General features: G+C 46.5%; 1 protein-coding gene across 1 annotated transcript in view; it reads right to left on the minus strand.

Moving 5' to 3' along the window:
* Positions 1-26,429, minus strand: part of il1rapl2 (interleukin 1 receptor accessory protein-like 2) — a gene marked incomplete at both ends in the record, with an annotated part of 278,776 nt that overhangs the window by 111,603 nt on the left and 140,744 nt on the right. Inside the window, one exon of the mRNA XM_084448392.1 lies at positions 25,620-25,893. Within this exon, the coding sequence (XP_084304518.1) occupies positions 25,620-25,893 (274 nt within the window). The remainder of the gene's footprint in view (positions 1-25,619; positions 25,894-26,429) is intronic.

The raw sequence follows: 26,429 nt of genomic DNA on the forward strand, positions 1-26,429 counted from the left end.
GATGGACCTACCCAGACTGGCGTGGGTGAGGCTTAATCGTCTCCGGACCGGCATCGGACGCTTCCGCTCATCAATGCACAGATGGTGCCTAGCATCCTGTGCAGCGTGCGAGAGTGGCGCCAAGGAACAAATCGCAGACCACATCATCCAGGACTGTCCGACATATCGGACACCCAACGGAATGCATGGCTTGACGGTCGTGGATGACGAAACGGTGACATGGCTCCTGCAGATGTGCCCGGATATATAGCACGTGTGACCCCCTCACCCAGGTACGGGGTGGTAAAAGGATATCCCATCAGGAGGGAGAGGACGAATCAACCAACCTACCCAAACAAAGAAGAAGTCTTGAACTGAAAAGCTGGCAATAGCATAGTATATGGAGTGAGTTTGGGGGGTGTAACCCAGTTGAATTGTATTGTTGAAACTCACTCCACTAGTAAAAATAATGTCCGGCTCCATCACCAAATAGCTAACTTGTAGTTGGTGTAGCTGGTGGCGTAGCTGTGTGTGTGTGTGTGTGTGTGTGTGTGTGTGTGTGTGTGTGTGTGTGTGTGTGTGTGTGTGTGTGTGTATGTGTGTGTGTGTGTGGGTGTGTGTGTGTGTGTGTGTGTGTGTGTGTGTGTGTGTGTGTGTGTGTGTGTGTGTGTGTGTGAGAGAGAGAGAGAGAGAGAGAGAGAGAGAGCATGTTGAGTGTGTGTGTTTGAGTGTTAAGTGTGTGTGTGTGTGTGTGTGTGTGTGTGTGAGAGAGAGAGAGAGTGTTGAGTTTGTGTGTATGAGTGTTAAGTGTGTGTGTGTGTGTGTGTGTGTGTGTGTGTGTGTGTGTGTGTGTGTAGGAGTTTGTGTGTGTGTGTGTGCATGTGTGTGTGCAACATCATTTTGATGCATTTAGAGTGCACAAATTGCCACTTTAGAAAATGGATTACCTATGTTAAGGCATTTCTCAAAAGGGATTCACTAAACAAAAGCAATGCATTAACCATTATATGTAATAGTGCAAAGTGCACATTCAAATACACTTGCCATGACACAGTGGCATCCCCCTTCCATTAAAGTATGGTGTACTTGGAATAATCTTGAAAACAGAGGTCCCCTGTTGCATTTAAATTGAAGCAAAGCAGTTAACCAGCTAGTTAGCTAATTTGAATTCCACTGTCCACAACACATAGATACATAGCAGTTGAACACGTGCCAGTGCTGTTGGGAATTAATTACTAATTGCACAGAAGACATCTAACTATAAAGGCAGCCCTGTCTGCTGTCTGAAGCTAATTAGCAAGAAATAATGGCAAGATTCACAACGTAAACTATGTAACACGCATCTTCTCCCTGAAAGAACATAAGTCACACAACCATACTGTAATCAGAATACATTAACATCTCATTAAACCAGCCAGCCAGCCAGCCACCCAATCAACAAATCAATCTGCAAACCAACCAGTCAACCAGTCAGCAAGCCACCCAGTCAACTACCCTGACAACCAGTCAACCAACCAGCAAGCCAGCCATCCAGTAAGCCAGTCAGCCAGCCAGCCACCCAGTCAACAAATCATTCTGCGAACGAACCAGTCAGCCAGCCAGCCAGAAAACCAGTCAGCCAGCCAGTAAATATGCCAGCCAGTCACCCAGTCAACAAATCAATCTGCAAACCAACCAGTCAACCAGTCAGCCAGCCAGTCATTAAACCCGCCAACCAGTCAATTAATTAACCAGCCAGCCACCCAGCCTGCCAACCAGTCATTAAACCAACCAGCCAGCCAGTCAACTAGCTAACCAGCCAGCCAGCCATCCAGTCAACCAGTCTGCCAACCAATGAACCAGCAAGCCAGTCAACCAGTCAGCATAGCAGTCATAAAACCAGCCAGTCAACTCGCTAACCTGCCACTCAACCGGCCAGCCAGCTACCCAGTCAACCAGTCAGCATAGCAGTCATAAAACCAGCCAGTCAACTAGCTAATAAGCATGTAACGGTATCAAAAACTCACAGTACAGTAATATCACAGTATCAAGGTCCACGGTACGGTATATCACGGTATTAAACACAGTTTTAAAACACTAAATTTATAGAGGAAGAAGATTTGTAGAAGATTTGTACATTTTTTAAACACTTCTGATGTGTACAGTTTTTTTTATTTTAATTTAAAGTGCTTCTGCTTTCCTTACAATCATGGATCAACAATGATCCGTTGCACCACTATTCAGTAGTGATAGAGGAGGTCTGTGGGTATAGATGGTGTGTTGAGCAGTGATAGAGGAGGTCTGTGGGTATAGATGGTGTGTTGAGCAGTGATAGAGGAGGTCTGTGGGTATAGATGGTGTGTTGAGCAGTGATAGAGGAGGTCTGTGGGTAGGTATAGACGGTGTGTTGAGTAGTGATAGAGGAGGTCTGTGGGTATAGATGGTGTGTTGAGCAGTGATAGAGGAGGTCTGTGGGTATAGACGGTGTGTTGAGCAGTGATAGAGGAGGTCTGGGTATAGATGGTGTGTTGAGCAGTGATAGAGGAGGTCTGTGGGTATAGATGGTGTGTTGAGCAGTGAGAAGGAGAGGGAAAGAGGCTGAGCAGAGAGCCCAGGTCTGATCTCTGATGCTGCGCTTCTACGACAGGAGACTGGATGAAAGAAGTGACAGGTCTAAAAAAAAATAATAAAAAAAAACACAGAAGAGGAAGAGAAAGAAGAGATGAGGAAGGAGAGAATGGAAAGAAACGATGGGAGGACAAGACAGTTCTAGGCTAGATGGTTCTGACCAAATCTCTAAGGTTCGGCACGCACGTGGTCCACAGATAGGTTTATAACAAATAATAAAACAAAAAAGGATCAATCCACACTAGTCATAGCTAGCGGTAGTCATGGCTAGCGGAGGAGCTGAAGAGCTTGAAAAACCTCCTGCTCAACAACCGCTCATCACCACGGCATTTAAGCAGCCCTTAGCTAAAGAATCCGACCAGGCTAAAGCTATTACAAAAGGTATTATTGGGGTGTTTATAGCTGCAGACATGAGGCCATATTCCGTTGTGCAAAACGAGGGGTTTAAACATGCTGGATGTGCTTGAGCCACGTTACGAGATCCCGTCGCACACCCACTTTGCTGAGAAGATCGTGCCAAATCTTTATGAGCAGGAAAAGGCAAAAATTGTCAGTGAATTATCCCAGGCATCCTCTGTTGCGCTCACAGACGGGTGTACCTCCAGGGCAACAGAAAGCTACGTGACTAGTGTGGATTGAACATGCGCCCTATGTGACCAGTTGCTGGTTAGCGATGAGAGGCAGGATCCTAGACGACCGTTGCATCCCCCCAACCCGCAACGAGGGGTTATCAGCTGGGCTGGGACTCCGCCTCTCATTGTTAACCAGCAACTGAGCCAATTGAGCTAAAGGTGGTTAGCTAGTTTGATCGTAAATTACTCAAACTGAATAAATATGACACCGATAAGCACACCGATGCCAATAGTTAGCTTGATATAACTAAGATATATACTAAGATATAACTAAGGCATCTGACCAGTCGAGAACAGTGAGTTTAGCCTACGGTTTAACCGAGCCAGTCCCAAGGTTACTGCGTGACCAAAAAATACTGCGGTTACCGTTACATGCTTACTAGCTAACCAACCACTCAACCAGCCAGCCAGCTACCCAGTCAACCAGCAAACCAGTCAACTAGTCAGCCAACCAGCGAAACATTCAATCAGGAAAACAGTCACCAGTTATCAGGTCACACAACACACACACGCGCGCACAGTTGCATCCTCTGCCACAGGAAATGCATGAGGTGTGGTGAAGGACATGGTGTGTCAGTGATCCAAACCTCACCCAGCATCCTCCTCTAGTCCACCCCCCCCCCCCAGCCTCACCCAGCACCCTCCTCTAGTCCAGCCCCCCCCCCAGCCTCACCCAGCACCCTCCTCTAGTCCACCCCCCCCCCCCCCCAGCACCCTCCTCTAGTCCACCCCCCCCCCAGCCTCACCCAGCACCCTCCTCTAGTCCACCCCCCCCCCCCAGCCTCACCCAGCACCCTCCTCTAGTCCACCCCCCCCCCCCCAGCCTCACCCAGGACCCTCCTCTAGTCCACCCCCCCCCCCCCAGCCTCACCCAGCACCCTCCTCTAGTCCACCCCCCCCCCCAGCCTCACCCAGGACCCTCCTCTAGTCCACCCCCCCCCCCCCCGCCTCACCCAGCACCCTCCTCTAGTCCACCCCCCCCCCAGCCTCACCCAGCACCCTCCTCTAGTCCACCCCCCCCCCAGCCTCACCCAGCACCCTCCTCTAGTCCACCCCCCCCCCAGCCTCACCCAGCACCCTCCTCTAGTCCACCCCCCCCCCCCCCAGCCTCACCCAGGACCCTCCTCTAGTCCACCCCCCCCCCCCAGCCTCACCCAGCACCCTCCTCTAGTCCACCCCCCCCCCCAGCCTCACCCAGCATCCTCCTCTAGTCCACCCCCCCCCCAGCCTCACCCAGCACCCTCCTCTAGTCCACCCCCCCCCCCCCCCAGCCTCACCCAGCATCCTCCTCTAGTCCACCCCCCCCTCACCCATCCTCCTCCTCCTCCTCCTCTAGCTAGCATCTGAGTGTCATGCCAACATCCAACATGGCAGCATCACACATTTCACTATCTAAATACTGTATGCGTACACGTCAGGGGGCCTAGTGTGTGTGTGTGTGTGTGTGTGTGTGTGTGTGTGTGTGTGTGTGTGTGTGTGCGTATGGACAGGCTAAGCCTCACCTCCCCTAACCAGATCACACGCTTGATAAAAGGTGAAATGTTTCTGCACACTGCACAGAGGTGTTTACAACTGCTAATGTGAGCTGAATTAATTTCACAATTAATCTAACCAAACGCATACACACATACACACACACACACACATACACATGCACGCACGCACACACACACACGCACACACACACATACATACAAACACAGACACACACACACACACACACACATACATACATACATACAAGACAACACAAAACATACATACACAGAAAACACATACACATAAACCACAAAACACATACACACACGATCTTCAGGAAGCTGGCCATGTGAGCAGCAGAGGTCAGTGTGTGTGTGTGTGTGTGTGTGCGCACGTGTGTGTGCGTGCATGTGTGTGTGTGTTCCCTGGGGACTGTGGGCTTGATGAAGACTAGAAGGACCATCCGGTATGTTGTCTCCTTCACTCCCTGTGTGTGTGTACCTCTCCCTCTCTCCCCCCTCTCTCTTCTCTGTAGTGGATCTCAGTGGTAGGTACTCTGCTCCATCTCGGAGGAACTGGAGAGCCTCCCTGAGGTCATCTCACCACCTGACCTAGGAGGGCAGGTGGTGTGTGTGTGTGTGTGTGTCTCTCTCTGGAGAGACTGGTCTGAAGCATCTATAGTATAACTCTCTCTGGAGAGACTCAGGTCTGAAACACCTACAGTAGCTCTTCCTGGAGAGAACCTGGTCTGAAAGATCTATAGTAGCTCTCTCTGGGGAAGACAGCCTTCTCTCACTTTGCACCTTAGCAGGGAATGGACTACAAGACCTCACCCACTTAGACACCCAGGTCTCACTTAGTGAATTTAAATACTCATTACAGAACTCCATGTAGGAAGAGTGTCGTTGTTTTCTGAAGAATGGGTCTCCATTGAAAAACATCTGTACTAACCTCAGTCATGTACTTTTATTTACCATGAAGGCTACAACGTTCTTTTTGTGTTTTGTATGATGTACTGTATTGGACTTTATACAACGGTATCGATCCGGTCCATTATCTCTATTGGTCAGTTTGCATTCCAGCCGTGGCGATAACCACGATATCCCCACGCTAAAATGGAATGTTCGCACATCTTTTAATATCAATCCACCTCTTATTAGTAGCCGTGGCAGTGTCCAGATCAATGTTTACAAAGATGTGCTGTAGCATTGTCGTTGACTGGCAACGTTCCCTTTTTCAGCGGAAGTATCCGCAAATGATTAACAAATAGTTCCATTAAAAATACATTTTAAAGTTTGTATTGTCTTTCTTTTTGAAATATTGACGGATAAATGTGGCAACTGTTGTATAAAAGCATTATGGAACTCGAAGCCGTGGGATGTCACGGATACAGTATTGCCACGGCTAGCGGGGTGTAACGGCACTCCGCTGCGTGTTGTGCCTAACCACTCCCGCTAGCCGTGGCGATATCCGTGACATCCCACTGCTTCTCGTTCCATAATGCTTTAGTATACACTTTTAACATGCTGGTTACTCTATGTGGTTATGTTTTATGTGATGAACTGTATATTTTGTTGCAGCTGTTGTCTCACTTGATCCTGAAGTGATCTCACATCTCAATGGGACCCTCCTGATTAAATAAAGGATAAAAAAGCGTCTGCTTAGCGAAAATGGCATCATCACCAAACATGCTACACACACACGCAAACGCCGCACACACACACACACACACACACACACACACACACACACTACTGTGTATAAAGGCACACATACGGAGAGGGGTACAAGCGGAAAGATAGATTTGTTTAATTATGTCAATTAGAGTTCTCATTAAAGATTTTATTAATTTTACAATAATGTCCTTAATATAAATAACACAGCGACGTGTGCAATGAAAGCCCCATCCACCCAGACATGTATGGGCCCCTCCCAGCCTGGGGGCCCTAAATCATCCACCCAGACATGTATGGACCCAACGCCCCAAGTTCCAACACCCCTGCACACACGCACACACACACACACACACACACACACACACACACACACACACACACACACACACACACACACACACACACACACACACACACACACATTAACACACTCTGGTTAATCACTCCAGTCAGTACAAGCAGAGAACAGCAGGCAGATCACAGTGAGACAGATTCAGTCCTGCTCACATGTACTTTATTTACTGTTGAGTCATCAGGTCACGCACGCGTGTGTGTGTGTGTGTGTGTGTGTGTGTGCGCGTGTGTGTGTGTGTGTGTGTGTGTGTGCGCGTGTGTGTGTGTGTGTGCCTCCGCCCGCACGCGTGCCTGTTTAGCCTGGATCAGAGTGAGTGTTTCATGTTCAAGGTTAAAGAAGAGTGAAGGGTTAATCCATGACCTCCCGGGGGGAGCGGCTGTGCTAGGCAACCGTGCACGGCAACAGCACAAGGCATCGCCGCATCAAAGAGATGAGCACTCAGGAGGAAATGTGCCGACTATGCACTTGTCTTTCTCTCTGTCCGTCTCCCTCTGTCTCCCATTCACACACACACACACACACACACACACACACACACACACACACACACCCTGGAGGAGGGTCTGTCAGTCCAGCGGGGGGTGCTAGTAGAGCAGGAGTCCTGAGTCGATGCTGCTCGCCTCACTCATATTTGGTGGTTCCCCCACTACGATCAGCATGTACTGTGTGTTCTCTGAAACCGTGTTCCTTATCCTAGTGTGTGTTCTGTGTGTGAGTGTGCATTCTGCTTGTGTGTGAGTGTGTGTGTGTGAGGATGGGGGGTGCGTGTCCTCTGTGTTCTGTGTGTTGAGTGTGTCTGGAACCGTTTTTCAGCAGACACCCCTGTTGTCATCTCTCTTTAAAGTCCAGGTTAACCCAGTTCAATTTTTTGTTATGAGCTTCACACACCACAGGAAAACATGTCATTAACCACCCAGCCAAATCTGAGTGATTAAAAATGTCGCTAAGTATATAAAATAAGGCTTCAAAATCGGTTAAAAATCAGCAGCATTCTCTGGTCTGAGACCGTGGGGGCGTGTCTGCTGAAGGCACCGAAGCCACACCCAATTGCGTGGGGAGGGGGTGAGGAGGGAAGAACCTGTCAAATAGTACCGTTCTCTGGTCTGCATAGTCACACTGGCACGCCGTCTCTTTTGTGGTAGGAAGGCACAGCTTTGTGAAAACAGGAGAGAGGAGTTGAAATTACACTTGTCTAATGAATCAAACGCACAGATGCTTCATCCTAACCTACCTCCTGACAAACACAGGTAAAACTGTAGCTACTCTATACCAACGCGTCAGTGTTACTGCCCTTAGATGCAAAATACAAAAACAGGCAACGAGGAATGTATGAGTCTGTCCCTATTTTCTCCCTGCCACCTCCGGACCCATTACTATCCCTCCCAGGCGATCCTGTCGTCCCTTGGGATCAATGGAAAAAGTTGTTTAAAATGTACCTTTTAGTCACTGGCTTGAACAGCGCTGATAGCGCGAAGAAGCGTACTACCGGAGTTGATAATCGGGACAGACTCATCCACTCTCGTTGGCAATGTTATGTGTGAGAATAACGAGCACTCGGCTTCAACTTTCCCGCAACATATCCAACAGAACTGTAATGTTCAGCCAGTAGCCGCCGAGCACCGCTTCGCTGGGAGAGGGTGCGTCTTTCTCCAGCTGCAGCTGGTCTACCTAACCATCCCCCTCGCTCCCGGTCTCCCGCTGGTCTACCTAACCATCCCCCTCGCTCCGGTCTCCCGGTCTCCTAACCATCCCCCTCGCTCCGGTCTCCTAACCATCCCCCTCGCTCCCACCTCCCGGTCTCCTAAACATCCCCCTCGCTCCGGTCTCCTAACCATCCCCCTCGCTCCCACCTCCCGGTCTCCTAAACATCCCCCTCGCTCCCACCTCCCGGTCTCCCGCTGGAGAAATATACTGTAACCATTACCGGTGAACCCATACGCACATCAGGTGCCACAAATATGGCAGGCAGTTTCTGTATAGTTAACGCTTATAGTCATAATATATCATCCGTAACGTTATTTGGTGGGTGGTCGCCTGGTCGGTGCTGCTAGCTATGTTAGCTAGACTAAGGTTATATACACACTCCCATCTGCAAGCTACATAGCTAATGTTAGCTATAATTCCTCCTAAGATTACATAATTCATCATAGCTGACATTACCACATACATGTCAAGACATATTTTGTATATTAATAGCAGTGTATTTTCCTATTGCTTACGTTACCTAGCTAACGTTATAACGTTAATAAGCTATAAGCACACAAGGCAGCGGTGTCGGCACCAAAGGTTGATGCGACAGGAGAATGGAGGCTGGGGAGGGAGATGGTTGGCTCCGCCGAATTCACCAGGACCAGTCGTGAGTCTGTGAAACCCAAAAGCCTCATATTATAATTGCAGAAGCTTTCGGGAGTGAAATGTTTGCTGCAGAGGCGGGCGCTAGCGGTGACAGACTCTGTAACACCATGGCTCTTCAAAAATGCTAACCATTTGCTTCTCATTTCAGCTTTACTCGGGAGTGAAAGAAGCAGACCTTATCATCCCATTCCTGCTGGCATCCAGGAAGGATGCATTTTCGTTTAGATTTATGCATAGGCATTGCTAACTAAGAAAAACTAGCTAATTCTAGACTGTTGGTTAAAACTAGCTAATTCTAGACTCAAGATTGAGCAGGAAAACCGGAGATTCAAATCCGTTCTAGCTTTATATAGTGTTAGGGCGGGGATATGCTAAGAACACCGCTCTACGTCATCCGGTACCCGTTTTAAGCCCGCCCAGAAAATCCGGAAATCAAAACTGGTTAAAAACACAAAACTGGTCTAACTTCACAATTCAGTACTACACATGGTTCATCCCATTTTTACATGTTATCAGCAATGCATCACTAACACATAGAATGTGTTTTCAAGCAAATCTCTGATTTTGGTTAACTGGGACTTTAATGACTTTTCAGTCTCCTATTGATTTCTATCCTAACAGACTGTCTACGGCCGGCCTCTCTTCAGAAGACCAGATTGCAAAACTAGAAATTGCTGTGTGATTCCTCTACAAGCACAGCAGTATTAACCCATCTCTGAACACGGGCAACAGACACATTACAGCAGGCGGGCTGGAATGAGAGGAGGGGGAGAGAGAGAGAGAGAGAGAGAGAGAGAGAGAGAGAGAGAGAGAGAGAGAGAGAGAGAGAGAGGGTGAATGCAGTACCAGGAGATAAGGAAGTGAAGAAGATAGAAAGAGAGGGAGAGGGTCAGAGGGGGAAAGGAGACTGAGAAAGGAAGAGTAAAGAAAGAGGGAGGGAGGGAGAGAGAGTGAAATAAATAAAGCTGAGATAAAGCTATACTTGTATTTGAGTTGAGAGAGGAGAGGAGAGGAGAGGAGAGGAGAGGAGAGGAGAGGAGAGGAGAGGAGAGGAGAGGAGAGGAGAGGTGTATATACGGTATAATGACTGTTGAGATATTACAGCATGAGGAGCAATCAGGAGGTCAAGTTAGATGTGGTCTCCTTCAACACCAGGCTCTCTCTAGACTCTGGTCTCTCTCTAGTCTCTCTGTAGTCTCTCTGGTCTCGCTGTAGTCTCTCTGGTCTCTCTCTAGTCTCTCTGGTCTCTCTGGTCTCTCTGTAGTCTCTCTGGTCTCTCTGTAGTCTCTCTGGTCTCTCTGTAGTCTCTCTGATCTCTCTCTAGTCTCTCTGGTCTCTCTGTAGTCTCTCTGGTCTCTCTGGTCTCTCTCTAGACTCTCTGGTCTCTCTCTAGTCTCTCTGGTCTCTCTGATCTCTCTCTAGACTCTCTGGTCTCTCTCTAGTCTCTCTGATCTCTCTCTGGTCTCTCTGATCTCTCTCTCCAGACTCTGGTGTCTCTCTAGTCTCTCTTGTCTCACTGATCTCTCTCTGGTCTCTCTGATCTCTCTCTAGTCCCTCTGATCTCTCTCTAGTCTCTCTGGTCTCCCTTTGGCCGCTCTAGTCACTCAGGTCTATCTGGTCTCTCTCTGGTCTCGCTTCAGTCTCTCTCTGGTTCCTCTCCCGTCTCCCTGTGGTTACTCTCTCTCTCTGGTCTCTCTGGTCTCTCAATAGTCTATCTGGTCTCTCTCTGGTTTCTCTTTGGTCTCTCGGTAGTCTGTCTGGTCTCACCCTAGTCTCTCTGGTATCTCTTTGGTCTCTCTCTCTCTCTCTGGTCTCTCTTTGTGGTTGTATAAAACAAGCAATGCCCAGGGGCCTCTCTCTGCTCCCAGACCCATTAGCCTCAGGGCTCCTGGTTAATATTTGGCAACGCCTGCTTAAGGATGGGCAGAGCAAGAGACCAGGGTCAAAGGCTGTTAGAGTGTTACGGCTCCGCCTCCGCCTGGGCGCTCTCCAGCTCCCACCACCGTTCCCGCAGCGCGCGCGCCACAGCCTTCCACTTCAGCCCTCCGACGTGATCACCCCCGCACACCTGAACACGGTTCTGCTAACCAGCTCCGAGGGCACGGCTCACCAGCTGCCACCACTCATCCAATCACCTCCCCTATAAGAACCCGGTCTTCCCAACGTTCGTCGCCAGTTCTTCCCTATGATTCGTTGTGACAAGTAGTGGTTTATATGGTCTCCGTGCTAGTAGTTTTGATAGTTGTTTTTTTTCCCCGTGGCTCATTCTACTCTCCACTCCTCCTCCAGACTCCGGTTTTGTTTGCTGCCCCTTTCCTGGACTGAAACACGGCTTCCCCGACCCATCCTCCTCGGACCTCGACCACGGCTTGGATTACGTTTTCTGGACATTGTTTGTTGATCGATTGACCCCCTGCCTGAACTTGACTACTCTTTTTCCTTGCCCCTCTGTACCTCCGACTTTCGTATTAAACCGCCCGCTGGGCTTGGAACTGTCCATCTGTGTCCGCGGTCCTGCGTTTGGGTCAGCTAGCCAACCAGCCCCTTACAAAGAGGCTCAGAGGAGCGGAGAGAGAGAGGGGGAAGGAGAGGAGTGGGGAGGAGAAGAGAGGGAGGAGGAGAGGAGTGGGGAGGAGAAGAGAGGGAGGAGGTGAATGATATCTTGTGTGAGGAGTAAGAGGCAGGTGGTGCAGATTACTGGAAGACCTAGGAGACAGAGCAGAGCTGGCCAGATAAGAGAGGAGAGGAAAGGAGAGAGATGAGAGGAGATGATGGGAGAGAGGAGAGGAGAGAGAGGATGGGAGAGAGGAGATGATGGGAGGATGGGAGGGAGGAGAGGAGAGAGGATGGCAGAGAGGAGAGGAGAGAGAGGATGGGAGAGAGTTGAGATGATGGGAGGATGGGAGAGAGGAGAGGATGGCGGAGAGGAGAGAGAGGATGGGAGAGAGGAGAGATGAGGATGGGAGGGAGGAGAGGAGAGAGGAGAGGATGGGAGAGAGGAGTTGCAAGGATGGGAGAGAGGAGAGGAGAGAGGACAGGAGAAGAGGGAGAGAGGATAGAAGACAGAGAGGAGTGTAATGACTCTGTTATAATGACTGTAGCAGATATACTCTACAAGAGTTTGATGTTCTTCAGTCAGACAGCTGGAACATGTATATTATCTGTACTGGTGTGAAGTTGGGGAACACAGATAACCACTGAGCTATTGTTCACAGCAGATGCATGACATCTCTCTCTCTCTCTCTCTCTGTCTCTATCTGTCTCTCTCTCTCTCTCTCTCTATCAGGCTTACATAGGGAGGAGAGCAGGAATGGAGAGAATAAAGAGATGTACAGTGTCACGCTATGCATGAACTGAGCAGACTGTATAAACATTTTGGCAGTCGCTGAACATGTATCACGCTGGTGGTGGTGTGTGTGTGTGTGTGTGTGTGCGTGCGTGTGTGTGTGTGTGTGTGTGTATGGGGTGTGATTAGTGCCAGCACACCATACTGAAACGCTTGACTTGCGCCTACTTAAGAAGACGCGATGACATCAAACGTCTAAACGCACGTGTATAATTTCCATTGACAAACAATGGAGAGACAGACGTCTCATAGCTGTAACGTAGCCTACCTGTAACGCAGACGCTGTGCACATGTTGTTTACACTTATTGCGCATCGTGTGCGTGACGGCAACACTACAGGTTAGATGCGCCTCACATATGCGACACCAACACTACACATGACAGTTTGGTAAAATCATAGATGTACGTACGTACGTACGTCTTGTAATGTGTGCAGAAATTGCATAGCGACGTGTCAAACGTGCCAGTGCCTTGCTAACGCAGCAGACGTGTTAGCGGCCACACGTGTAAGGTCAGTTGCCTTTAAATCATAGCCGGTTCTAATCTCGTCCTTGCCAATTGGTAATGCATTCTCAATAAATGGAATTCGCACATGTTAAGCAACTTGTTTTTAATAAAGCCTAATATCTGAATGACTCTTTCTTCGCAATTTAAAACAAATGTTCAGATACACGTGTTTCTTGTCAATAGAGGGCTATCTATTTCTAAATAAAATAAATCAAATGTAGGTAAATTACCAGATGTCGTTTTGAAGCCAAATTTTATTCAAATATTGGTCCACAAAAAAACATATAGAATAATGTAAAACTGCAAATAAAAATGAATCGAAATAAACAATAGGCCTACAGGTCTTTCTTTGGGGAGGAGGACTATGCCGTCAACTCAAGATGAGCTGGAGCGAGCGAAGACCCACTTCTGTGGTGGCGCGGGAAGGCCCAACGCTTCCCCAGACTGTAGGCTACCAGGTTGCAAATCGCTGCCACTGTTTCAACTAATTTGTAACATTCAAAGCAATCACCTGATATTATAGAAATTATTAAATCAGTTGTGTAGTGTTCAGCTCAAATGAAACCATTTTGCAGTATCAATGCATTCATTTTTTTGCCTATAGGCCAGCCTACACCAGGCTGAACACTTTCAAATGTAGCCTACAATTCGTTTGGCTATTTCTTTTGCACAATAGGCCTATTATTTCGATTTATTTTTATTTGCACTGTTTATATACATTATTCGTGATTCATCAATGGAAAGCATGATTGAAAATATTGCTTGTGTTTCCTCCCTCACAGAAAAAGACTGTCTCATTCTCTCTGTCTCTCAGAGCGGGTCTCCTGGCGCACGTGGCTATGTTGCGCAATACCTGCTTTGTGTTGCGCAATACCTGCTCCGAGAGCGAGTGAGACAGATATCTATTCTGATATTAAGGAATAGCGGAATTAATAATGATTAAGTTTGAGTCTTACAAGCCTAACATTTGGTAACGAACTATAGCAATACATGTGCTTCATTGTTTTTGATTTAGGTGATTGTCATCATTTTGCACATAATTATAACACATAGCCTACATTATGCTACAAATATAAATATAAATCACCCGCCTGCGACATCTGCTGACAGAAAAGAGCACTGCAGTCTAGACAAAAGGCCGAAATGTAAACATGTGATAAAAACCTGATATCTAGGAAAAGTAATGAAAGGAGGGTCCTTGAATTTGATCGAGTGCAAACAATTATCATTTTGATTCACTTGTGTTCAAATTACCACCACTCGGTGCTTCTAGTGCTCGCAGTTAACATGTAAAGGCGTGTGCACGCGTGTTCTATGTTTTGAACGTTGGCACGGCACTTTTGACACGTCACTCCTAATATGTGCATCAAATACCTGACACCTAACACTACACCTTATAGTTTGATCAAACGAATAAGCGTGCGTATAGACACACGTTTGTGTGGTTTGCTAATATTATAGTGTGACGTGTGGAACGTGCCATGCCAACGTACGCAACAGACGTTTAAACCCCCGCACGTGTTAAGGCTGGCATGCCATGGTTTGACTCCTAAAACTGAAGCACATCTAGCATAATATTTTACAATGAAAAGCAAGGTCAATTTATAGGCTACACAGGACGCATAATTACGCACAGCTGGGATTGATAATCATTAGGCAATGGAGCCCATCCTAGTGGATTGTAGGCTAATTAGTGTAGCCTACACTCACAATCCCTTTTGCGCCATAGCCTACTGTATGTCAAAATACAAAATACATTCTTATACTATTATAGCCTACGTGTTTTGGTGCTGATCCTTAGCACCCCTATGCTACAGCTAGTTGATGATGCGCGCTCTTATTTGAAAATGTAGCGATAGTGGAGATAAAACGACACATATCTAGGAAAAGTTATGCAAGGAGGGTCCTGGAATTTGATTGAGTGCAAATAAATATTCTTAATTTTTATTCAATATGGATAAATGAGCCCCGCTCGCAGCTTCTAGTGCCCGCTGACTTAACACGAGCGTGCAAACGTTACATGCATGTGCGCAAAAGTGGCACGGCACTTTTTACACATCACACTCTGAGAATGCGAGCGACTCGTAACGCGTGCGTATATGCACGCCTATTAATCAGCTCGCCAAAGTACCTTTATACACGCAATGCAGGCGACGAAAGCACTGAGTGTTTGTTACGCTGGCACGAATCACACCCCATAGTGTGTGTGTGTGTGCGTGCGTGTGTGTGTGTGTATCAAGCTGGTGGGAGTTCAGGCCTGATTAGTTACTAAATACACGTTCTCATAAAACAGTAGGCATCGCCTTGTACTACTACTGCTGCCTAAGGGTTGTGTGTGTGTATGTGTGTGTGTGTGTGTGTGTGTGTGTGTAGAGGGTATGGGACAGACACTCCACCCCTCCCCCCCACAGGGCCAGCAGACCTTCTGAGAAAATGGATTTCTCCATTCCAGCACCCTGCCATCACACAAACACACACACACAAACGCATACACACACAGCAAGTCTACCCCAATGTTATTTTACAACAATTGACTCTGAGAGGCGTTCCTCTAAATACCTTGCACCAGAAGCTCTGCTCTCTCTCTATCTCTCTCTCTCTCTCTCTATTTCTCTCTTTCTGTCTCTCGCTCTCTCTTTATATATCTTTGTTTCCCTCAATTATTCCTCTTTGACCTTTCTTTCGCTCTTTCTTTTACATTCTCTCTCTCTGATGGTGCTTCAGTATAGCAGTGTCATATCATTCAGACCTGCTGCTGACCCAATGGGAAGGGAGAGGAGGTGAGGAGGAGAGGAGGGAAGGAGTGGGGGGGGGGGGGGATGGAGAGGAGGAAGAGATGGGATGGAGGGATGTAAAGCATCGCTCTTCCTCACTGTCACCTTTGTTGTCTTTCACACACAGTTAATGTGATCCTGGGGTTGTTCAGATTCAATCAGACAGTCACCATATGACCTACAGCAACATACAGGAAGTATGGACTACTGAACTGGAAACATATGCCTGTGTTGTTTCCTGTGGTCTGTATATAGCTAGCTTCTATAAATACCCAGTTTGCTGTGTGTGTGTGTGTGTGTGTGTGTGTGTGTGTGTGTGTGTGTGTGTGTGTGTGTGTGTGTGTGTGTGTGCGTGCGTGTAAGTGAGTGTGTGTGTGTGTGTGTGTGTGTGTGTGTGTGTGTGTGCGCGTGTTTTGTATGTGTGTGTGTGTGTGTCCAGTAGGAGAGGATGGTAAGGGTGATAATAAGGGGCCAGGGAGATTGACAGAGATGGGTTGTAATTATACTGTCAACCTCTCCTAGAGAGAGAGAGAGAGAGGGGGAGAAAGGGAGGGAGAAAAAGAAAAAGAGAGGAGGGGAGACAGAGAGACAGAGAGGGGGATGGAGAGAGACAGAGGTGTGTGTGTCTGAGAGAGAGAGAGAGAGAGAGAGAGAGAGCAGCAGGAGAGCCTCATTACGGCGCCTCATTACGGAGCCTTAGCCTGACAGGAGCGATTGTGAGATGTCTCTACCTCTCTCTCTCTCTCTCTCTCTTTCTCTAGCTCTCCCTCTCTCTCTCCCCCAATTCAAATAGCGTTATTGGCAGGGTAGGAATTTCGTCATTTCAGGGGCAAGGCCATTTGGCCTTCGGTGTCACCAAATTTTTTAGGGCACAAAGGCCATATGCCAAGGCACAAAGGCCATTGGGTGAAATAAGAGGACTGGGAGCCTTCCAATCAATTACTTTAAAGCAGGAGTTCAGTCATCCCTTTAACTGAATGTTCCACTGAATTTTTACCACCCAAGTAAGATATAATAACTTCTCTAGGCCCAATAAATAATAAACATGAATGCCATGAAAAACATAAATAAGCTACTTTATTCACTTTCTTGTATCAAATGATCCCTACAAGCACAGTACGTACAGTAAAGCCGATGTGACACATTGGTCATAGTTTGGTAAATTGCGACGGTACCAAAAGCCGACGTTGTCGACACCATGCCTATATGGTCACAAAATAACTTAACTCAAGGAGACTGTACGGCAATGTTGCTGTCACTGCTGCTGAAACACGTAACTACGATGTAAGTAAATAACGTGACAATGCTGTTACATCACAGTCCCAACCTGACTTTATTTTGGAATAATAAAATTTGAAATCATACAGTTACAGAATTGTAATATTGAGGAGCAATCCTTTAATGTCTGCTTTGTGTGTAATTTCCTAAATATGCCTATGAATAATGTCCTAATTTTGCAACCTAAATGTGAGTAATGAACGTAAAACAAAGAATGCAAGACATTATTTAGGCTACTTTCTTAGGTGACAGGTTAGAATTTAAGAACTAGGCAAATTACAAGTTATACACTCTGGCTCCATAATGTTGTCCTGAGTTGTGCAATCTTGGTCGAATCATATGGAGCCGAGCGAGCATTATGCCCCTTCATTGGAAATGCTATGTAGCACTATAGTATATTCTAGCAACCGACTGACAGTCACCCATGCACTTAGCAGCACAATCCATTTCAGTTGCTGTAGTCTCTTTAGTCACAGAATTATTCTAGAAACTAATAAAGTGTAACTTACTGTAATTATGGTAGCTAAATAGCTATCAATAGCTAGTGTAATCGGATTCTATCTAGCTACTGTATGCTAGCTAACTAGCAAGATAGTAGGGCTGTCAACTTACACAGGTATTAAAAACGGAAGGTTTGATTCAGTTAAGCACTCAATAAGTCAGTTATCTACTGTACCTAACGATGCTGCCTGGCAGTAATGTAAAATTAGCTAACGTTAGCTAGCGAACTGAAGCTGTGTCTGTAGTCTGTGGAGTTAGCTAGCTAGCTATCACGTTAGCCATCACCCGGCACAAAGAGAGACTTTCTCTGCTCTGGAAATTATTTTGTTGAAAAGGAAGAATAGTTGGGCAATGGCTAGATAGCTAAGACACCGTGTCATAATTGATTAGCTATTGATACAGTCAATTCAGACCTTGTTTGCTTGCTTGGGCTCATTGAACCACAACGCAGCAACAGTCCTTGCAGCTGGTTGCGTGTGCCAGTTTCACATCGCAAGCCACTAGCAGGCTACATTGTATACTACCGGTGTAACGTTATATTGATATCAATGTAGCGTCAATTGAATTAATTTCGGTGAACAGATTTCGATGGTAGCAGGGCTACAAAAGCCATGGTGGCCGCAGGGGGTAGAATTATTTTCGGGGCATCGTGGCCAGAGGGAGGGGCATCGATGGCCATGCGTCGTTAGCCTCACGTCACCAATCTCTCCTCGGGGAGAAGAGCCTGGTGTCTATTTACTTCACTGCCTTAAGCCTGCCCCTTCGTCCGGCTCAAGCCTTTAGAGCCTGCCTCCTACTTCCACTTGCTTTATTTTCCTTAACCGGTAGTTCTCCTCGCATCTTCTTTTACAATTTTTGTCGGTGTTATGCCTGGTGATGCCATCGCGAATGTTATCTACTCGAAACTTCACCATGTGCAGCCTACAGTAAAAACATTACAACAACTGTTCTTCTTCCGGTCCAGACCGGAAGATTATGCGATGCGTCATTGCGCTTCCGCTCTAGACCGGCGAAACAACTGCGAACGAGACAGGCCCCAGACTAGTCCGTCGTGTAATTCCCACCCTGGTTATTGGCATGACATTGTACAGTTAATATTGTGGGTTGACCAAAGTAACAAGCGCACAGTAAACATTTTCTCCCCCACTAATCCTTTTGTGTCAATGGCTGCGTTTACATGGACAGTTTAATTCCCTTTTCATTCGGAATGAAAGCCCAATCCTATCAAAAGTGATCATGTAAACACCTCAATCGAAATGAAAATGGCCAATGAGATTGAAAATCTAATCTGATGTACGGGGCTGGTGTAGTCCGATTCTCAATCCGATTGAAATAATTTGTTCGCAGCATGTATACGCTTAATTGTATTAAAATTAATTCCGGTCTTTCTGCGCAAACTCGTTTCCTTGCCCTTCTGGCGCGACTACGTACATAGCGCGCAAGAAGATGGATTTGTGCCTTGTTCTATGCAACTTATATCAAAAAAAATTATGTTTAATGTATGCATACGACCTTGATGCAATTACACTTTTGTAGTTATATTTTCTACAATAGCCTAAATGGAAAGAAAATAATGTGTTGTTGCTCTGAGTGTTTACCTCGGGGGGATGTCCCTACTAACACAGTGGGTTGCAGCAACGTTGCACATAAGTTGTACTTAGGTAAGTTGCAACATTACCATCAGGCGATGTTGTGACAACGTCCATCTAAGGTCGAAAATAACTTTACCCTCCTAAGTCTAATTAGACTTTTCTGCAACGTTGCAGAAACATTTGCAATATGGGTCCCTGCAACGTCATTAAATAAACGTTGCAGTGACGTTGGATTAAAGTCCTATTAGGCTAGCATTAGGATTGCTATCGGGCTATCCCGTGACATCACTGCTTGCTGGTTCACAGTTAAAGTAGGCAGGATTCTTTGCCAAACTGCTCCTGTCTTTTTTAATTTTTTAAAATTTTCGCTTATATCCTTCATATTGTACTGTATGTTGAGGTTAATAACGCATCTTAGAAATGTTATTGATTGTATATTTCCCTGTTTGTTATAAATTGAATGCTTTTTCATTAATTAAAAAAAAGTCTAACTTTTCGGTGTCGACCAAGATATCATTTTTCAAAAGACGTGTCGAGAAAACCCATTCATTCTCTCGGCATTATGGAACGCTTCCACTAGGGGGCGATGAGATTACTTTCCCTCCCTATAGATGGGTTCGCCGCCTACGTCACAGCAGAGCGAGCACGCAGCCTCTCGGTAAAAAGGAACGAGCGAATGAGGAACGAACTCGCTAGCTACTCGTTTCATGTAGCTAATTATGCCTCAAAGCTGCTGTGCTGTGAACTGTACAAACAGAAAAGGACAAGATGATGGCCTCAGATTCTTCAGCATCCCCTCGAGATGTCCCCCTTTTCAGAGGAACCGTCGAAAGCTGTGGTTTAAAGCCATAAAGAGAACAGATTGGGGACCAACAACACCACAGTGTGGTGCGCACTTCATCTCTGGTAAGTTATACCAGTTACCTCGGAGTTTTTTTCCTCATGAAATTACATTGATTTGACTGTTGGTTTAGCTATTTATTTGTTTACTTACCGGTAATAATTTAAGTAAACAGAAGTAACTCATAACCTGCACGCTAAACTAAGTTCAGGAATTGGAAGCCTAATGATAGCTAGCTAACGTTAGCTAATGCTAGCTAGCACGCTACCACGCTACCACGCTACCACGCAATCTAAAATGGCCGCTGGACTGAGGGAAATGTGAATATGTGTTTGTTCGACTGCTGAATTTGAGACTCACATTGGGAGCTCGCTCGTGTCAGGCTTTCTAAGGCCATCACGAATCTTAGGCTAATTTTACATAGGCAAAGGTGAAGGCGAAGCCAAGATAATGCTTTATATATTTTCCATTTGTCTGGAAAGTGGGAGACTGAGAACAATGCCACCCACGAGGTAAGCGGGTTACCATGGACAATAGCGTTATAGCTCGAAACAAAGATGGAGGCAGCTTTGTTTGCCACATTAGTAGTATCGGTGTGTATTGTTGGAGTTCGAGTCAAAAACAGGCGTTCCTGTTAAAACTGCGAGTAGTAACGCGTGATTCACAGGCCTTATACATTTATTCTGTGCACTGCAGTGGCTAATGCCTAAACTAGCTTCATGTTTCCCACACTGATGATTGATGATTGACCGCCATTGACCGCATCTGTCCTGGGCCGGCAGAGAATCAAAAAAAAAGAATAGAATAGTGGCGTGTCACTAATTACTTATCGGCTGTAATGACTTGTTGAATTGTTGTTTTAGTCGCTTCTTCCCCTCTGCCTACTTTCCCATAGGGTCCTTGTGTGTTTATAAACTTAATATTTTTTTGTTTATTGGGCAGACTATTGCAGTGTGGAGTTTCTGGGGGAGGACACTGTCGGTTGTCCCAGTATCCTGGCTCTCCAAAAAGGATGGGGTAAGAACATGTTTGTGTGTTTGGTGTGCTACTTTTCAATTGTACAGGGAAGCGGCTACTAATGGTTTCACTCACAGTTGCAGATGTGTTCCTGGCCAATGAATGAGTCAGCCAACGGATAAAGAGCTGTGTGGAACCTAACCCTGGCTGGGCGCTCCACAGAGTCCGGGTTTTCCCAAAGTCCACAACTGGTACTGTTTGCATTTTAAGCTATTAAAAAATACTGATGGGGGTGGGGGGAAGATCATGACTCATTATTCTGAGGAAAAAAGGATGGCTGAAATGTATTGATCATGGTACTTTATGCACACAGATCATTACGAAGGTGCCAGGCTCATGGCAAAAGTCTTTGAGCAGCAGTCGTCAATGGACGAGTGCCAAGACGTTCGAAAGAGACGGCGCAACACACGCTATCACTCCAGTGACGAAGGTAATATACTAAAGTGCATTCAACAGTCCCAAAAGAGTAGTACTTTTGAAATCGAATAATCTGAGCTAATTTACTGATATTCCACTACATATTCCAAGCCCCGGGCAGCCATTGGTCCCCACTATGCAGGCCAAAGACCAGGTGCCAGGTGCCGGAGTTGAAAGGCCTCTGCCAGCGGTCCAGTACAATCCACGTGTGCTGTACAATCCAGGTATGCATGTTTGTGTTGAAATGAAATGTCTATGCCTACTGCACACTGATAGTTGGACTATTTTTTATTTATTTTGAATACCATTTTACTCATCTTGCAGATTTTCCAAGCTTGTCCCATGTGGGCGAGCGGGGCCCAGGCCCCATGTATAGCACCCCAGCCAGATCATACAGCACCCCAGCCAGACCAGGTAAGAGTGGCATGTACTGCTGTGGTGTCTACCTGTCTTGTCTTTATTTAGTTTCCCTCCAAATGCCAGAAGCCAAAGCCAACACCATAAAGTTTCCTGCTAATCCCTTTAGGTTTTCAGTTAGCTCTGTGATTGGCTTTTTTAGATTGAATACCATTTACTCATCTTGCAGATTTTCCGAGCTCATCCCCTGTGAGCGAAAACCATGCGAGCCCAGGCTTCATGTATAGCACCCCAGCCAGACCAGGTAAGAGTGGCATGTACTGCTGTGGTGTTTTGATGTCTACCTGTTAATGTCTTAATTTATTTTCCTTCAAATGCCAGAAGCCAAAGCATGCTGCCAACACCATACAGTTTCCTGCTAATCCCTTTCCTTTATCCCTTTTGTTTTTCAGTTAGGTCTGTGATGCCGTGATTGCCCAATAAAACGGCTCCAGCACCATTGACTCCATGTACCCCTCTACCTAATCGATGCTGCTCTGCAGATGCTGGTATGGGACTACTTCATGTTGCATGCAGGGATATATTTTGAGTTTCATTTAGTTTTATGTCAATTTACTTATAGCCACATCTGTGTTTATCTAGATTTCCAGAGGTCTGTACATCAGCAGTTCTCAGAGATGCGGGAGCAACTCCGTGAGCTTGCACGGACTGTGAGGGAACTGGCCCAGAGCACGCGGCCTGTGGAGTCTGGAGCCCAGGGAGAAGTGCTGGATGTACTGAACCCTGCCCAAACGGACGAGGAGCTGCAGGTCTGTGAGGCCAGGTTGAAGGACCGGGAACATCAGAGGAAGATGGTGAGTGTCTGCAGGGCGGAACTTTGTCTTATTTTTGCAGTGCAGGTAAGGGTACAGTAAATGACTGTCTTTGTTTTGCAGACACAATACCTAGGTGCCATTGGTGGCAGAGACTTGGCGGACACAGTCCGGCGGGTGCTGTCAGCTGTAGCCACACATGCGGTGTGGAGCGCCTACAGTGTGCACGGGAAGAAGGGGAAGAAGCCACTGAAGAGTATGACACTCTTCAATGTTCTAACACGTAAGAAATGGTTCATATTTTGAATATTTTTTAATACATCGTCTTTGTTCCATGACCGATGTGAATTGAAACCATTACCTTTCTTGATAACTTAAAGGTGCAGTGATGGTCTCCATGCCAAAGGCTATGATGGCGTAGGTGGCCGCCCAGCTGCAGGAGACATTGAAACATGCCCCTGCTAAATGCAGAAGGGTAAGTGATGTCTTTTTTTTTGGTTTCTCCTACCCAGTGACACTGCATGGTTCCAAAGATTGTGTACCACTTTTTTGTGCATGTATGTGCGTTGTGTATTTACGGCCATTTCATTGTGTCTTTAGGTATCTGCAGAAGTCCGCCTGAGCACAGCCCATCCAAGAACAGTCCATCTGAGCACTCCCCAGCATTCTGATGAGGAAGACTTCCCTTCCTAGCTGCCCCCAAGCCCATCTGACGCCCACCCGCAGCCCATCTGAGCACAGCCCCCCCCCCCCATCTGAGCACAGCCTGCCTTTTTTTTTTTTAAATAACTTTTTTTGTAAATAACTTTTTGTATTTATTTTTTTTAAATCCTTTTTGTTTTTAAACTTGTTTATCATGTTGCAGGCCAGACATTGTGTACTTTTTTAATAAAATAAATTGTTCTTGACTGAATGGTGTTGTGTCATAACTTTTGTACCATAATTTTGCTTGCTGCATTGACTATGACATTAATAGGCTCCTTGCACAAGCTCCACTACTTCCTGACACTCTACAGGCGTATTTCTTTCCTGTCCTATACTAGTGGATGGAAGTGATTGATCAGGTGTGCTGCACACCGGATTCATCGCTATTGCTATCCAATAGTATAGGACGGTAAAGAAATATGCCTGTAGAGTTTCAGGAAGTAGTGGAGCTTGTGCAAGGAGCTGATTTGTTTTGTAATGCAAATTATAAATGTAGCCAACGGAAGTGTAGACCACGTTGCAGCAACGTAACAAAGTAATATATAAACGTGTATACAACGTTGCAGCAATATACATCGAAATCATCGCGGAAATCACAACGTTGTGTACACATTGCAGGCACGTTGCAGACACGTTGGACCTGCACGTTGCAGCAACTTGTGTGCAGATACCGCGTTTGCGTTGCATGCACGTTTAACTTGACGTTGAGTGGACCATACAAAAGTCTAAATTGCACGTTTCTGCAACATTGCTGCAACCTGATTGTGTTAGTAGGGGTACAGTGATGCCCCCGAGATGAGTGGTAAATGCGGGTCTACCGTTAGCAGGTCCAGTCACAATCCCTTCTCCTCCTCAGCAGACGAAGGGGAGGCCTTAGCAGTAAAAGGTTTTGGTTGTACTGCTGCTTCACGAACAGAAGCAAAATTAGTCCAAAAAAGGCATTAATAATGTGGTCAACCATCTTGCTGCTATCCGGAACGAGGACTGTTTTCTTCTGGTAAACGTAAACCCCTGTCCAAGCCTTCCCAGCCCCAAACCTTACGCGGACCCAAATAAATGCGATTAAAAGTGTCTCCCATGTAAACCCTAATTCGGAATGACAATTTCCCATGTAAACTCGCAGGAAAAAACTTTCATTCCGAATGAAAAGCCATCATGTAACCGCAGCCAATGAAGCAGTGGAAGCAAACAATGTAGACATTTAGGACAGCACCACCACCATCTCTGACATTTGTCGCCTCTGATTATTGGTATCCTTATATCACTGACCCAAAACAAGTTAAACTTCCGGGCAGCCAAGTATCAGACAAACTTAATATTTATTTGCGATAGTTGATTAGCATAAGTTTCTTGGCAATTCGTTTGGACAGCTGGTGAGTTGATATGTTGTACAGCAGACAATATCATTCATGGCTTGCAAGGTAATCTTAACCAAGTCGTATTTCTCAGCTGCCATGGTTACTAGGACTTGTTGTTTACCACTATGGACTAACAGTTAGTTATCAGCACTTTCTAAAACCACACAAATCACTCTCCTCGGTTGTCTGGCAAGGTGCATCAGTCAGTATTTGGCTTGCAAAGTGGCAATGCGAAGCAGATTGTGTTATGCTGTTCTATGTGAAATGTGAAATATCAGACCGTTTGCACCTAAAACAAAGGGCTGAGTATACTGTACTATGATACATAGCTTCTGAGCGAATGAGAAGCCAGCCATTTCTGAGAAGCCAAATGCTTCTTCCGCCTTGAGCGCATGCTTCAAAGCACATAAACGGTAAACTGGACGTAAACTGGACGTACTACTGTTTGCCTAACAATCTGTCCCCACAGACTCCCAATCCCAGGGCATGACTAGCCTCTTTACGGTTGGACGCATGACCTACTGTAGCCATACATATCTCTGATCTATCCAACATGATTGAACTACATAAACAACAGTTCTGATATATGTTGTGAAATATAACAATGATAGTTAAAAACAATTCTACCCACAATGCACCTGACCTTGATACTAACCTATGAGAATCCTAACATGAACAATCCCCAAAAGGGCAACTAACTTCCTGACGCTGTAAACTCTGTGGATTTGGGAAGTAGAAGGGCCCAGATCAAATCAAACAACGTACAGATATGGACAAGAACTGCACTGAACAAGTGTTGGCAGGATGAAATCACATTAAGCACACCCTGTCCTCTCTCCTAATACGCAAATAGTTGTTCTGATGGGTTCACACATTCAAACTCAGGGCAACTACTCTCTGATCCCACCCCTCCCATCCTACCAAACATGTGTTTTTCAGACACACACACCTGCACTCCTTCCTTCCTCCCTCCTTTTCTACTTCTATCTCTCCCTCTACCCCCCCAGCCTCCCCACCCCCCGCCATCTCACCGGAGAACGCAGGTGTAGAAGCCGTTGTCTTCCAGCTCAGCGGAGCGGAACCAGATCGAGTCATCCTCCTTGCTCAGCCGGTGGCCGGAGAAGATGATTGGCTCCTCCGAGTCGCCCTTGTTCCGGTACCAGATGAGCCGCAGCTTGGCATTCTGGGCCATTGAGTAATTGGTCCTGATGTAACTGTAGAACAGAGCACACTTCACCCGTACTGGCTCCCCTGCCAGGACACGGTACCGTTTCAGGTCCACCAACCAGTCTATACAGCCGTCCACTGCAGTGAGGGAGAAAGGAGAGAGAGAGGTAGAATATTACAATGTAGATAGATACTAGATACTATCTACTGTACCTGGAGAGGGAGAGAGTGAGTGAGGAAGGGAGGGAGACAGAGAGAAAGAGAGAGAGATAGAGGAGAGAGTGGTAGGGAATAAAGTGTGTGTGTGTGCATTGTTTTGTGCCTGCCTGAGTTTTAGAGTGAACTGACACGTGTGAAGAGTCACGGGGGCATATTAGCATGGTCTACTGGGCTAATGCCTTGTCTCCCAGACACACACACACACACACGCCACTGCACAGGTTACATACAAGAAAGCATTGCAAGGAGGGAGGTGACTGGCAGCCATGTTGCCATGGGATGTGGAGCAGAACTCGACAGGAGAGGGGGCGGGGCTGCCAGCGTGGTCAGACAGATATAATAACCATTGGTGGGTTAGTGGAGCGCCACCTCTGATATTTACATATGGATGAGACCCCCGTCTGAGGCTGGCTCTGGAAATAGCCAGAGAGGAATGAGAGAGCAGTATCATACAT

This window comes from Borostomias antarcticus (assembly GCF_949987555.1).
Source record: "Borostomias antarcticus genome assembly, chromosome: 14".
NCBI classification, from domain to species: Eukaryota; Metazoa; Chordata; class Actinopteri; order Stomiiformes; family Stomiidae; genus Borostomias; species Borostomias antarcticus.